At 40.4% G+C, this 15,450-nt stretch overlaps 1 protein-coding gene across 1 annotated transcript; it reads right to left on the reverse strand.

Moving 5' to 3' along the window:
- LOC132226433 (large ribosomal subunit protein eL42-like) lies at window positions 1-364 on the reverse strand. The gene has a single exon (XM_059681094.1). The coding sequence runs from the start codon at window positions 340-342 to the stop codon at window positions 22-24; it is 321 nt and encodes a 106-aa protein (XP_059537077.1). The 5' UTR covers window positions 343-364; the 3' UTR covers window positions 1-21.
- Between the last annotated feature and the right edge of the window lie 15,086 nt (window positions 365-15,450).

The raw sequence follows: 15,450 nt of genomic DNA on the forward strand, positions 1-15,450 counted from the left end.
TAATCAAACAGAATATGAAGCTTAGAACTGGATCACTTGACCCTTTCTCTTCTTACCTCCTCCCAGTTCACAATGCTTGCATCTCTTAATGGCCAGCACTCTCGTAGATCTGCAGTTAGGCTCAACGCATTCAAGCCTCAGCACAATCTTCTTTGTAGTTTTAGCCTTTTTTCGGAAAATCGGCTTAGTCTGCCCACCATAGCCACTTTGCTTCCTGTCATAACGCCGCTTTCCCTGTGCACACAGAGAATCCTGGCCCTTCTTGTACTGTGTTACTTTGTGGGGTTGATGCTTGCCACACTTCTTACAGAAAGTTCGGCGGGTTTTAGGAACGTTCACCATGTCCGCGAGAGCTATCAGCAGGGAAAGGCTGCAGAGCTAAGATTTAGTGTCGCTCCCTGCCTCATATGTGCTAGGGGCTTTGTAAATCTCTTTGGATCCTCATATATACTTTTCATTATATATACATTTCCTATTTTAATGCATTTTTAAATGAAAAACAATGTATCTCAGAGGGAAAAAACAGAGCAATACGGAAATGTCTAATACAGAAATGTCTAATGCGGAAAGCGAAAGCTTCCACACGGCCGCTCACAGAGATAAACTCTTCTGTAATGTTTCCACTCATTTTTCATAGCGGTTTCTATCTCGTTGGATGCATGTTTCACTTCTTAACCATTTCTCCATTGGTGGTTATTCCAAATTTGGGCTATGACAGCAGTGCTGCAATACACATCTTTGTTATGTGTCTCTTTGCACACATGTCAAGAATGTCATAGAAATTTCTAGAAGTGGAATTACGAGTTCAAAAAGCATGCAGATGTCAATATTGTAAGAGTTATTGCCAAATTGCTCTCTGCAATGTTTATGTCTCATAAGCCTTTTCTGGATAAGGGCTTTTGAGTCTGAGAAACTAAGGGCTGCCTTTCCTCTCTGAGTCCTCGATTTTCTTGTGATCACCAGAAGATGAAACTATGGGCTCCTAGAGACAGTGTCTCACTCGCCCTTTATTCTGCTGTCAAATGCATGCCAAGTGGTGTCCAGATAAAGTTCACACTACTCTGCTTGCCTGTGTGATTCTCAAGCAGCCAAGGGCTTCTCCCCCTCAGAGCAGGGTGGCTCCCTGGGGGCTGCTGACAGATGGCTGGCGACCTGTCCCTGAACCTTTGTGAACATAGTCTGCGGTACTGCGGTGTCTTAACCCATTTTGTTGCTTTCCTTGGATCGGAAGTTGGAGACCCTTGGTGTCATCCAATCACAGTGCCCTCACTTCTTTGGGGGTCCTGAGTGGGTATAAAGACAGGTGTTCCTAACACATGTAGAATTATAAAAAGTGTGATTTCTAAACAAAGGCTTAGGCCAGGGCTTTTCAGATGTCCGTGACTGGTACTGCCTCCAATTCCTAACCCAATTACATGGAGCAGCTCAGTGTGACTGGATAATCCATTGATAGTTGACAGTCCTATATCATAGCAAGCAGCGGAATGACCGGTCGCTAAAACGTGCACTGACCACCTGGGGGCAGATGCTCAATGCAGGAGCTTCCCCCTGGTGGTCAGTGTGTTCCCACAGGGAGAGCACCACTCGGCCAGAAGCCCTGAGCCAGGCTGGTGAGCGCAGCGGCGGTGACAGGAGTCTCTCCCGCCTCCGCAGCAGTGCTAAGGATGTCCGCTTAGGCCCACTCCCTGCAGGGAATGGGGAGCAGGCCTAAGCAATCAGTCAGAAATACCCTGAGGGCTCCCGGATTGTGAGAGGGCGCAGGCCGGACTGAGGGACCCCTCCCCTGAGTGCACGATCTTCGTGCACTAGGCCTCTAGTTTAACATAATAAAATTCAGTAAACAAATTGGTTTAATCATTGTTAATCCACAGGAATATAGTAAAGAAGATTAAAAGAAGTAAAAGGAACTTGGCACACTTAAATCAGGCCTGTTTGCCAAAAACACAATCTGTGAAAAAGAAGAAAAAACACAATCTGTGGCAGTGGTTCTCAACCTTCTGGCCCTTTAAATACAGTTCCTTATGTTGTGACCCAACCATATAATTATTTCCATTGCTACTTCATAACTGTAATGTTGCTACTGTTATGAATCATAATGTAAATATCTGATATGCAGGATGGTCTTAGGCGACCCCTGTGAAAGGGTCGTTCGACTGCCAAAGGGGTCACAACCCACAGGTTGAGAACCGCTGATCTATGGCATCGTATGTTACAGGCACTACCTGTCCGGTTACATGTCCAACAGCCACAGCACTGGGACTGCAAAGGACACAGTCTCCTTATTTTCTAAACAGGAAACAGAATAGACTGTCTTACTATCTTCTTCTCCTAATCAGAGTAATTAACCACCTTGTGCTGAGTAGGGTCAGATTAGAAGATTCTGAACCTTTAGCAATTAATCCTTTCAAATAAAATTACCTCACTGTTGTGACAAACGCATAGGACTGGATCTCCACATTTTGGTTGGATGACCTCAAAGCATGATAAAGCTCCCAAATAAAATAATAAATAATTTTCTGAAAAGTGTCCATAATATCCTTAATGCAACCAAAACCTGATGACCAGAAATAACCCAGAAGTTATAGACAATAGGGTGTACAGCCTCTTGGGGTAAACTGCTAATAAAGTCAGATATGCTCAGTGATTAAAATGCATCATCTGAGTTCATCCCTCTTTCTTTCTATATGCTAATTTTTCCAGATTGAACAAAGTTCTGTATCACCTACAGTTCTAAAAGCTCAAATATTATGTGTCCAACTAGACATGCCCTTAAAATTATTAACCAAGGAACCAGGACTGTTTATTCTTATTTTAATGTTCTGAACACCAGTCCATCACCATCATCACTTGGGGCTACAAACGTCAGGTTCCTGTGAGGACAGCCTGCCTCACTTAAACCTAGCCCTCTGATCTGACTCAGACTTGAGCCAAAGTAGCCTCATGCAGTGCTATAAGCAGTAGCACAATTTTATATGAAGTTATGCTAGTTGTCATTCTGCTGTCTATACGTCAATTGGCAGTTGTTATTATTACACTAGAGGCCCGGTGCACGAATTCGTGCATGGGTGGGGTCTGGTGGTCCACCCCAATGGGGACCCATCAGGCCAGGCTGGTGGGGGCGAGGGGCCATGGGCAGTTGGCTGGCCAGCCCCACCCCCGATAAGGGTGTGTGTGGGGGGAGGGTAATTGGGGCCTTGATCAGGATGGTTGGCTTCTACAGTGCGCATCATAGCCACCTGTCGTTCCAGTCGTTCTGCCATTCCAGTCGCTGGGCTTTTATATAGAGAGATTAATCCTAACCACAATTGAGGGGAATGGTGGGACATAAAAACCTCAGCGATGTTGTGGGACTCTGAGAAGATCCGTGCTTACATCCGGAGTGACCTGCTTGTTGTCAGCAAGCCCAGAGCAGGCACATGGACATGGCGACTGGGGCTGTCCAGTCCCCAGGGTGTCTCAGTCCTCCTGAAGAACACCAGTGACTGGCAGAGGCTCTGAGAACCAGGAGGAACCTCAGCAAGGATGAGGGGACACCACCAGCAGAAGTGGCCCTGGCTTTATAAGCCAGCGGCCATGGAAGGACTGTGGGCAGCAGCCGCAAATGCCGCAGGAAGTGAGGACAATGACCAGTGACCAGGCAGAATGGGTTGGCATCTTTGTAGAGTGTGGCAGAAAACAGCACGGACCAGAGTGCTTCCCTACCCCCTACAGAACATAGCTACAATTAATTTACAGACCACATAGATATAGAGTTCTCATTGTACCCATTATTTCTAACAGGGGCCCTACTTCCTTTACTAGTATATACCTACTTGACAGTATCTACCTTAATAGCTCTAATTTTTCTATTATTTTCAGTGCACAGTGCTGTTATCACTAACATCTGCAATATCTATTCAGAGTCTTAATCCTTTTCAATGCTAGAATCTTTATCCCAACCACAGGGATGAGCTCTAAACTGTCGTTACTTTAAACCAAGCGTGTCAGACTCAAAGGCTAACATGGGCCAAATAAACAAGGTTTAAGTTTATGTGGGCCGCAAAAAAGCCAAAAGCTTCCATTTTCATAGAAACGTAGGTTTATTGCGATAGAGACAGGCTGAATACAAAGGGCTGAAATAAATGAGTAATTGTTAACATAAACTAACAGAACAATAAACATTAATATTTTTTTCTTGAACATTAACTTACCAGACACTGAATAACTGCACAAATTAATAAGCGTAACACAAATAACCTATTTTTCTTGTTCTCTGAAAGCAAAATATTTCCTGCTGCACACACCAAACAAGTCAGTACAGGACTAATGACGTGGCAATCGGCTGCTGAAATATTGGCTGCTAGTATTAGTGGAGAGAAACGGTGCGCCTGCACGTAAGGCACATAAGGGAAATGAATGCAACACAATTATAGTAATCAGACATTAGTGAATGTTGTAGTTCATTATTAATAATTATGTATAACAGTATATTGTAAAAATTAAGTAACGAAATTTTTCTTAAAACATTTCTTACATACCGTTATATTGGCTGGGCCACAAAAATATTCGTTGTGGGCCCACAGGCCACGAGTTCGACATGCTTGTATTAATGCCTCCCTACCCTGATATAAGTAAGTCAGTTGTCTAATTTAAACTTGAATTCCACACTGACCAATTCCATCCATTCTCTTTCTCAGCTGCCTCCTGCATGTCCCCTACCGGGGATCAAGATTGCAACCCTGACTGAGAATTGACCTGGCCACCTTTTGGTGCCTGGGATGACGCTCAACCAACTGAACCACCCTGGCCAGGGACCCTCTTTTTTTTTTTTTTTAAGCTCAATTATTTTAAAGCAAGTCCAAAATTTGGATATAATTTCATATTACACCCATAAATACATCAGAATGTCTCTCCACAGATAAAGCCTTAAAAAACACAATTGCACCCTAGCCGGTTTGGCCTGTGGACTAAAAGGTCCTGGGTTTGATTCAGGTCAAGGGCATGTACCTTGGTTGCAGGCTGGATCCCCAGCCCTGGTAAGGGTGCATGCGGAAGGAAATCAATTGATGTGTCTCTCTCACATTTATGTTTCTCTCTCTGTGTCTCTCCCCTTCCTTTCCACTGTCTCTAAAAATCAGTAGGAAAGTATCTTCGGGTGAAAATTAGCAACAAAAAATAAATAAATAGAATTTTTTTAAATAAAATAAAAAACATAATTGCAATACCATTATAAAACATATAAACATATGACAATAATTTCTTAATATTTCCTAAAACCCAGTCTATGCTCAATATTGCCCAATTGTCCCTGAAATTATTTTCTACAGTTAACTTGTTTAAAACAAGATCAAATAAGTTTCACAATTGCATCTGGGTGATAGTTCTCTTAAGCCTTTTTAATATTTGTAACATTTTGGTATTACCATCTTTCTGCCCCAGACCATGTAATTATTAAACAGAAATGGTCATTTGAATATAGATTTTCCTATTTTATGGATTTGACTGACAACTTGGGCCATTTAGCATGTCCCTCTATCCCCGCATTCTTTTAAATTGCCATATAACTGTATTAGTTTTGTTGCCTCGCAAATCAGCGAGCTGGACAAGACGCCTAATGAGCCAATTAGTTAGGAGTCATCTTCACTGCGTGCAGGTTCCGAACAGATTACCTCTGTCAAATTCTGAACAAACACAGGAGGGAGTATTTCCTTTTTATATCCTTCTAGTTCTTTGTATAAGACAGCTTGTAACCTTGAGTACATATCATATCTAGTCAAACACCTGTCATATCTATACAGACAACTTGTAACTTTGAGTACATATCTTATCTATATAGACACCTGTAACCCTGGGTGAGCAAACACTTGGCAGAATATGTGAGTTAATATCAGTATCAGTGTATCAGCCCCTTTAGATGGCTAGCTTGCAAGGTCAGACAGTTAAGTTTATTTTTTCTATTATTCAAGCTAAAAAACAAAGTTTTATTTTATAGAATAAGAGACTATCTAAAAATAACAGGGTAGTTCAAACAGCAGTTTTCCAAAGGAGAGACCACCATGCTTCAGTTTAAGGCATACAACATAATAATTCTATAAATTAAGAAATAATCACCATACTATGTGTACTTAGCATCTCATTCCACTTGGGGTTTGGGGAAGGGCGGTGATCTAGGCTGTCCCTCGGCCTTTGCTGGTATAGGTACGCATAGGGCCACCGTTTCTCTGTGATGTCTGTCCAGAAGTTTTCTCTCTTGCTAGGATGCCACTTCCCTGGTCCTTTGCCTAGAAAGAATAGCCTTTTCTTGAGGGTTTTTTCTTGTTTGTTTTTTTGTTTTTGTTTTTTTTGTCTGCACCCATTAGCATTGCCAGGTGGCTCACTTCTTCAACTCCACGTCTGCTGCAAGGAAATTAATTCATGGTAGTACTCTCCATTTGTGTGAGGATTCTGAACATTGCTACTAGCTAACTTAAACCTAGCTTTTTTCTTCTTGTTAGTCTAATTGGAACAAATTTATAGCTAATGTTTCTTTCTCTTAATCAAGCATTACTGTTTTACTGATAGGTCCAAATTTAGCAATTGCATATCTTTCTAATTGTACAGTCATTATAATAAAATGTGGCATATGTATTAACCATTTTAATTGCACTAAGCCATCTTTTATGTATAAACATACTTATATAAATTTACATATAATCTATCTTCTATTCCTGTAGTTTAAGCCTAAAATTATTCTTGACTTCAAGTACTGTAATTTAAATTAAATTTAAATTAATTGGATTGTGATCCTATTAAGAGAAGCTCTTACTTTTTATTTACTAAAAAAGATTTTAAGAATTTCTAATTCCTAAGCCGAAACCAGTTTGGCTCAGTGGATAGAGCGTCGGCCTGCGGACTGAAAGGTCCCGGGTTCGATTCCGGTCAAGGGCATGTACCTGGGTTGCAGGCACATCCCCAGTAGGAGATGTGCAGGAGGCAGCTGATCGATGTTTCTCTCTCATCGATGTTTCTAGCTCTCTATCTCTCTCCCTTTCTCTCTGCAATAAATCAATAAAATATATATATTAAAAAAAAGAATTTCTAATTCCTATTACTTTATGTAACTTTTTATTTTATTTAGATTTTTTATAATGGTAGATATTTTTTCTTTTTAGAAGCCAAAAACTTGGTGATATTCCATATGAAGAGTGTTAAGCCCTGGCCTGGTTGCTCGGTTGATTGGAGCATCATCCCATACACCAAAAAGGTTTGGGGTTAGATTCCCAGTCAGGGCACATACCTAGGTTACAGGTTCGTACCCCGGTCAGGGGCGTGTATGGGAGGCAATCAATCAATGCTTCTCTGTTACATCAGTGTTTCTCTCTCTCTCTCTCTCTCTCTCTCTCTCTCTCTCTCCCTCTCTCCTCTCCCCTTCCTCTCTCTAAAAAAATTAAAATGTATCTTGAGTAAGAATTTTTAAAAAAAATATTTTTATTGATTTCAGAGAGAGGAAGGGAGAGGGAGAGATAGAAACATCAATGATGAGAGAGAATCATTGATTGGCTGCCTCCTGCACGCCCTCTACTGGGGATCAAGCCCACAACCTGGGCATGTCCCCTTGACTGGAAATCAAACCTGGGACCCTTCAGTCCGCAGGCCAATGCTATCTCCTGAGCCAAACCAGCTAGGGCAAGAATTTTTTTTTAATGTTACCAAATTATAAGTTAAAGAAAAAAAAGAGTGCCAATATATTGAATACTTTTGATAGTAATAAGTCTGATCACCTTTCCTACATCATCTACACATATACACAAGTCACATCAATATTCAAATAATCTTAAAATAGTTATTCCACTTGCCTATATAACCAGTCTTGTCCATACTCTTACATTTACTAATGTAGAGCAGATGACTAGCATTCTAAACCTGCATTGAGTCATAGTCAATATAATAATATTAATCATCATCATCATAAATATTTAGGCTAATAAAAATGTCAAATTTGATTATATTTCAGTAATCTTTATTTCTACTGCCCTTTTCATAACATGGTTAGTTCTGAAAATATCAAAAATGGGTACATGTTTACTCAAATATTAATCAATTACTTTAAAATTTTGCCCTCATTTATGATCACTGTTTCAAATTACTCTTAACAGTATTTTCAAACATTTTACTGGGTAATAAAACATTGAAATCATGTCATGTTATTAACTGATCAATGATATGGACAAACAGATGCAAACACAGCATTCCCTCCAAGCAGTTCTCTATAATTGGGTTGAAAAAAGCATCTTTGAATCAGGTTTGAAAAATTTAGAATTAACTCTACTTCCTACCCTTTTAACTAATTTTTATAATAAACCCTACTTGGCTACTCATTTTAGGATTACTAACCAGGCCCAGTACGACCTCTGGTCTTAACTGCCTTCTATAAGAGAAGTCTTCTACTGTTAACAGCCTTACATTCCAGGACAAAATTAAGAACAGGCTTTGTTTATACTAATCTGGATCTAATATTTCCTAAAGAAAAGAAAATAAAACAAAATATTTGAACCCTAAACCTCTGTTAATGAGCCCAGGCAACACTACTTATGGCAATCTAAGAAGTGATGTTTTAAAAACAGTTGCTTTTTCAACTTTTGATCTACTAGGAGTAATAAAAATACTAATTTAAATTAATCAAACCTACTTTAAAAAGAAGACACATAGATGCAAATAAACATATAAATAGATGCTCTACAGTTTGTCATTAAGGAATTGCAAATTAAAACAACAACGAGGTGCCACTACAGATCTTTTAGAATGACCCAAATCCAAAACACTAACAACACACCAAGTGGCAGCAAAGATGTGGAGCCACAGGAAATCTCTCATGCATTGCTGGTGGGAATGCAGAATGGTACAGCCATTTAGAAGACAGTTTGGCAGTGTCTTACAAAACTAAACATACTCTTACCATATGACTCAGCAATTGTGCTTCTTGGTAAGTACCCAAATGAGCTGAAATCTTATGTCCACATGAAAACCTGCACATGGATGTTACAGCAGCTTTACTCATACTTGCCAAAACTTGGAAGCAGTCAAGATGTCCTTCAGTAGGTGAACGGATAAACTGTAATATACCCAAACAATGGAAATTTACTCAGAACTAAAACAAAAACAAAACAGCGATTAAGGCATGAAAAGACATGGAGGAAACTTAAAGGCATATTACCAAGTGAAAGAAATCAATCTGAAAAGACTACATACTGGATGATTTCAACTATATGACATTCTGGAAAAAGCAAAACTATGGAGACAGTAAAAAGGTCATTGGTTGTCAGCAGATAGGAGGCAGAGAAGGTTGAGTGAGAGCACAGAGGATTTTTAGGGTAGTGAAACTATTCTGAATACCACATATCCACCACTAATGTAAAAATAGACGTTAACATCCTGCTATATTTCCTTCATTAGTATTTTTTAAAGACAAGGTACATTACACTTTTGATGGGACAAGTTTCATACTACTAGTATTTGTAAGCCTTATCACCATGCATATCATCTCTGGTGCTTTTTTTTTTTCTCTATCAGCAAACTTGTGAAGATCTAGCAGCATAATTGGAAAATATTCTTCTTCTTGGTCCTATCCAATTGTTCAAAGCACTTTCTTTCTTTCTTTCCCAAATACTTTTTTAAATGTGTTTTTATTGATTTCAGAGAGGAAGGGAGAGGGAAGAGAGATAGAAACATCAATGATGAGAGAGAATCATTGATCAGCTGCCTCCTGCATGCCCCCTAGTGGGAAATGGGGCCCACAACCCTGTCATGTGTCCTGACTGGGAATTGAACCGTGACCTCCTGGTCCCTAGGTCAACGCTCAACCACGGAGCCACACAAGCCAGGCTCAAAGCACTTTCTAAGCTGAACTATAGACATCTGGTATCCAGCTCTTTCTTGAAGATTATGTAACCTCAAATTGCCCATCAATATGCTTTTTCTAAAAAAGATGTTAAGGAAATACTTTCCCCTTTTTTTTTACAAAAATATTTTTATTTATTTCGAGAGAGAGAGAAATATCAATGGGAGAGTGAAACATGGATCAGCTGCGTCCTGCACACTCCCTACCACGGATTGGGCCTCAATAGCCTTTTGGTGCACGGGATGATGCCCAACCGAGCCACACCGGCCACGGCTAACTTACCTAATTTTATGCTTCATTACTGATAGCACACAAAAGCTTCCTGGGCTAATTTAGCTTATCTTAAAGCTGGGCAATGGCAATGTCCAGATGTGCTTTTATAGGCCCACAAACAGAAAGGTTGAGCTTGGCTTTATTGTTAGTTGTCTGCCGAATTGCTCGTGCAAACATCAGCACATTCAGAAGGGCCTCTCTGTTCACTGAAGACTGAAAGGCTCTCGCACAAGAACTTCATAAAGCAGCTCCCCACATTTTGCTTGACCATATCCCCATGGAATCGTCAGTAATTTTTTTAAATCAAGCAATAAATGAAGTTTTGACTAAGCTATCCTTAGCATGGCAAATTTCATTCTAGTAATTGAGTTCATATCATTGACCTTAACCAATACTTCCCAGTGTAAAGCATGTCTAAGATTTAAAAGTGAAGATAAAACTCAACTAAATTGTAGATACCTTCAGCTGAAATTAAATGGAGATAGTTTGTCTTCTTTTGGGGAGGAGGGGCTGTATTTCAAACATACAGAAAAGTTGAAAGAATGATACAATGAAAATCCATATATCTTCCACCCAGATTAAATAATTGCTAACATTTTGCAATATTTATACAGTCTCTCTCTCTCTTTCTCAATTTCTCTCTGTCTTTGTCACTCTAGGTAGGTAGTGGGGGAAAAGAGAGAGAGAGAGAGAGAGAGAGAGAGAGAGAGAGAGGGAGAAAGAGAGATGAGAGATAGATAGATAGATAGATAGATAGATAGATAGATAGATAGATATGTACAGTTACATAATTTATGCTTTGCTATGTCATTTGAAAGTAAGTTGTAGAACTTATGGCAGGATGACAGGCCTGAATATTCTAGCAGGAGTCTTCTATGAATAAGAACAATCTCCTACAGTACTATTTTCACAGCAAAAAAACTAACAACCATTCCATAATAGCATCTATATAATAATCCATATTCAAATTTTCTAAATTGTTCCAAATTTTTTTTTCATCGCTTTTTAATCGCTTGTTATGTTCTTTGATCTCTTTCAGTCTACCAGTACTCCCACCCATTTTTTTTTCCCCCTCAATGATCCTGATTTTTGTTGAGTCCACAATAATTGTCTTGTGGAATGTCCCATGACATAGATTTGTCTAAGTTTGTCTAATTGGTATCTTAATGTCCTTTAATTCTTCTCCCTCCCTGTATGTCCTGAGAACTGGAAGTTGGGTTTACAGCCTTGATTAGACACAGGATCAACATTTGAACAAAAAATACTTTATGGGTGATATTGTTTGCTTTCTCATCATATTAGGAGACATATACGGTCAGGTCGTCGCACTATTTGTGAGGCTTATTTTGATCACTCAGACTGGTGGCCACCATATCACTCCATTATAAAGGCACATTTTCAAAAGTAACAACCAAAGTAAGTAAATAAATAAATAAATAAATAAAAAGGTACATTCTCTCTTTGAAATTCATAATTAATCATGAATGCTATTTTGTTGCCATGAAAATAGTCTTCACTAACAATGTTTCACCTAATGATTTTAACACCTATTGATGATCCTTGACTGACCAAATTATTACATTTATCGTTGCAAATTGGTGATTTTAAGAAAATGACTTTAATATTAGAGAATACCTAAGTTAAGACCCTGACAAGAATTAGATGCTTTACTATGTTTCAACCTAACCTAAACTAATACAGACAAAGCACTTTTTTTTTTTTTTTTTTTTTGCCAGAGAACTGCTAGTAATGGTTTAAAACTCAAATAATGGGTGGTTCTTATAACTCTCTGAGAGTCTGTTTTATAATTAATAGTCTCCTATAAAGATCAGCTTACTTACTCTCTATACCAGCAGAGCCTTAATTGAGTAGAAGAATAAGCATGAGTACAGTCATAAAATCATTAAGAAAAGGTGCAGCATTTGGGTTAAAAATAAATGAGCTACATGATCTAGTTAGAGTACATGTTTATGAACGTCTCCATGGTTAAATAGACAAAAGCAGGGTTTAATCATTAATCCAAACAATCCATCAGACACACACCGCCTCTCTCTCTCCCTATCCTCAATGAAAAATTTCTAAGTCATAAAATGATGGATTTTATTGGAACTAATAGAGATGAGTCAGAATACAGTAAGCAGTCGGAATGGTTCACTTGGATGAATCCAATTGTATGTAACTCAAGCCAAGCACCCAGTTTATTTGGGGAAGGTTTGGGGAACACCTGATTACTCTGAACTCACCCTAATTCTCTCCTAAGTCTAATTAAACTGTGCTTAATATTTCCTAAGTATCTATGTTCACTCACAGAAGTGAAGCAACACAGGGGATTTTAAAAAGTACTCAAAGAAAATGACAAAGTAATTATAAAAATGGTGAAAACCAAAAGTTATATTTTTGGCATAGAAAATTAACCAGAACTATACACCCTAAATCTTATTGGTTTAAAATCCCGTAAGTAAATGAATAACTCATGAACAATGAACAGAGTGATGTCATCTATGTTGCAAAATAGTGAGAGGTTTATCAGTTTGGGGGAGAGGTCACTTCTGCCTAGAGACAGTTGCCTAAAATGAAATTAAGGATAAACATTAAATATACATTTTTGAAAATATTTTTTAATTTATTTCAGAGAGAGGAAGAGAGGGATAGAAACATCAACGATGACAAAGAATCACTGATTGGCTGCCTCCTGCATGCCCCCTACTGGGCATGTGCCCTAATCAGGAATGGAACCATGACCTCCTAGTTCATAGGTGGATGCAAAACCACTGGGCCACACCAGCTGGGCTTAAATATACCTTTAACAACAATAACCGCAAGGTAATTTTAATGAGAGAGAAAAAAGGTACAGGTCTTTTGAAATAGAAAATGCTCTTTGTTAAAAAATGAAACTACCAAACCTCCTAATAGGAAAGGCATTGATTAAATGGCTTAATTCCAATAATCCACCAGTATGCTCACCAAACTGTTGGACACATTTGTAGAAGAAATAATACTTAGTTATAAGTGAGAAATAAGAAAATCAGATTTCTTAGCACACCTGCACTTACAGGAGTAGGGTAGACAGCTCCAAAGGTGAGATAGGGCACAGACAGGAGCGGGGGAGAGGCACATTTCTTCCATATGCGGTGGGGAGCTGGTGAATGTTTTTGAGCATGGTGTAAATATGAAGACGGCGCTGTTGGGAGATGATTGGGAACAACTCTCTGAGAAATGATAGTGACTAACTTGGGGACAGCCAGTGTGTGCCAGGCCCTGTGCAAGCCCAGTGGGTAGTCTTTCTCTAAGCCCCACGGCCTGTTTTACTGATGAGGAGCCGGCTCAGAGAGCATGCAGCTCACCAAGGCCACGTGGCTGGCAAATCATGCAACTAAGATTCAAAACAAGTGTGTTGACTCTGAGGCTCGCATCCTTTCCTCTACTCCAGGCCGCGGCCACGGAGAAAGCACCTGCCACAGTGAGCACCCGTAGAAGCCCTGCCTTCTGCGAAAGGAGAGTGCTGGCTGAGCTGAGGACCAGGGACCATAGGGTTTCTGACTTTCCAGGGACCGTGGTGCAGCTAGGGGGTCCTCTTCCCTTTACCCTATCCCTTGCCACTTTGCTAGCTGTGTGACCTCAGAGAAGTCACCTTGCCTTTACTCTAAACCTGTAAAGGCTTGGCAACAGAATGAAGAAATAGGATACCAGATATACGTAGCCTATGTTCTGGTAAGGTGGGACTTTCAGGGTGAGGTATTTGGCTCTGACCCTCAAAAGTGTCATTGAATTTCTTTTTTTTTTCTACTCTCACTTCCTTCTTGCCTAGCCAACTACCACCAGCATTGGAAGACTAAAAGCCAACTACCATTGCCGCTAGAAGCAGGAATAGGGCAGATACGTGAAAGGGAAAGAACTGGGAAGGAGGAGAGATTGGGGGGGGGGCGTGTTAACAATGTCTTCTAGACTCAGAATATAGCTGGACCCAGAATACATAAAGAATATAATTTTATCCCAGCTGGCATGGCTCAGTGGTTGAGCATCAACCTATGAACCAGTAAGTCACGGTTCGATTCCTGGTTAGGGCATATGCCTGGGTCATGGGCTCGATCCCCATTGGGGAGGGGAGGGTGCAGAAGGTGCTGATCAATGATTCTCTCTCAACATTGATGCTTCTATCTCTTTCTCCCTCCCCCTTCCTCATATATGTATGAGAAATGGAATTAGGGTTAGTGACTATTTCTGAGTATAGTTGCAAAATCATGTCTCTGGTGTTTCTCAAACTCAAGTATGCATATGGATCACCTGGGGGTCTTATTGTAAAAAGATTCTGATTTAGTAGGTCTGGGGGAAGGGCTGAGATTCTCCCAGCTGGTCCAAGTCCACACTTGGAGTTGCAAGCCAGACTTCTGTGAAGGACAAACCTCTGTAAAATGGCTTTGGCAGGCGTTGGTGTGGAGGAAATATGAAGAACTGAAGAAAAGGCATTGGATAAATGATATACTTTGATATTAATTACTTAATTAAACAAATATTTATTGAACACCTACCAACTGCCTGGCACGCATGAGAGAGACAAAAGAGACTTGGTCTTGAGAATGACCCTGACTTTCAGCAGGTGGAATCAAAGAACCAAATGTTCAGCCACTAGGCAACCGAGTAAACTAGGCACAGGGAAGAGATGAGCCAGGGATGACTCCTCATTTGGAATCTCTGGAATTCCTTTCCCTTCATGACCTCAGGCATGAAGATTAATGGTGCTGCAGCCCCTGCAATGGGCTCCAGGTGGAGCTCAGCCAGGATGACTGGAACAGAGCAGGCAAACACTCTGCCACAAGGCACTCCCTTCTCCCCCAGGGACCAGGATCTCCCTGGCTCCCAGCCAGCCTTGTGGAAATGCTCTAGTGCCCAGAGGAGCCTGCAACCTTCCCCGCCTGAGTAATGGGGTGACCTGTCAACACCCCTTCTCCTTGAGATTCCCCTCCCCACACCACCAAAGGTTTAACATTCTCCCCCATAACCGTTGAAGTCTCCATCCAACTCTGACAAATCGTGGCATTCTCTAAACTTTCCTGCTGGCAGGGTCAGGCCACTGACAGTGGGACCAAGGAGGACAGGTTCCTCCGAGCTCAGGCCCTACGAGGGGCAGCAATGTGGAGAGAGCCGAGGGTGAGGCACCAAGCACATCTGGGTTTGAATCCTGACAGGTGTTCCCATCATAAAATGAGATGACTAACACCCACCCCACTGTATTTTGTGAGAATGAAAATGAGATTGTTTATGTAAACTATCTGGAATCATGGCTGAACACCGAAGCTTCAGGTATGTTTTTTTGCTCTTCT

This window comes from Myotis daubentonii, chromosome 2, assembly GCF_963259705.1.
Source record: "Myotis daubentonii chromosome 2, mMyoDau2.1, whole genome shotgun sequence".
Classification (NCBI taxonomy): Eukaryota; Metazoa; Chordata; class Mammalia; order Chiroptera; family Vespertilionidae; genus Myotis; species Myotis daubentonii.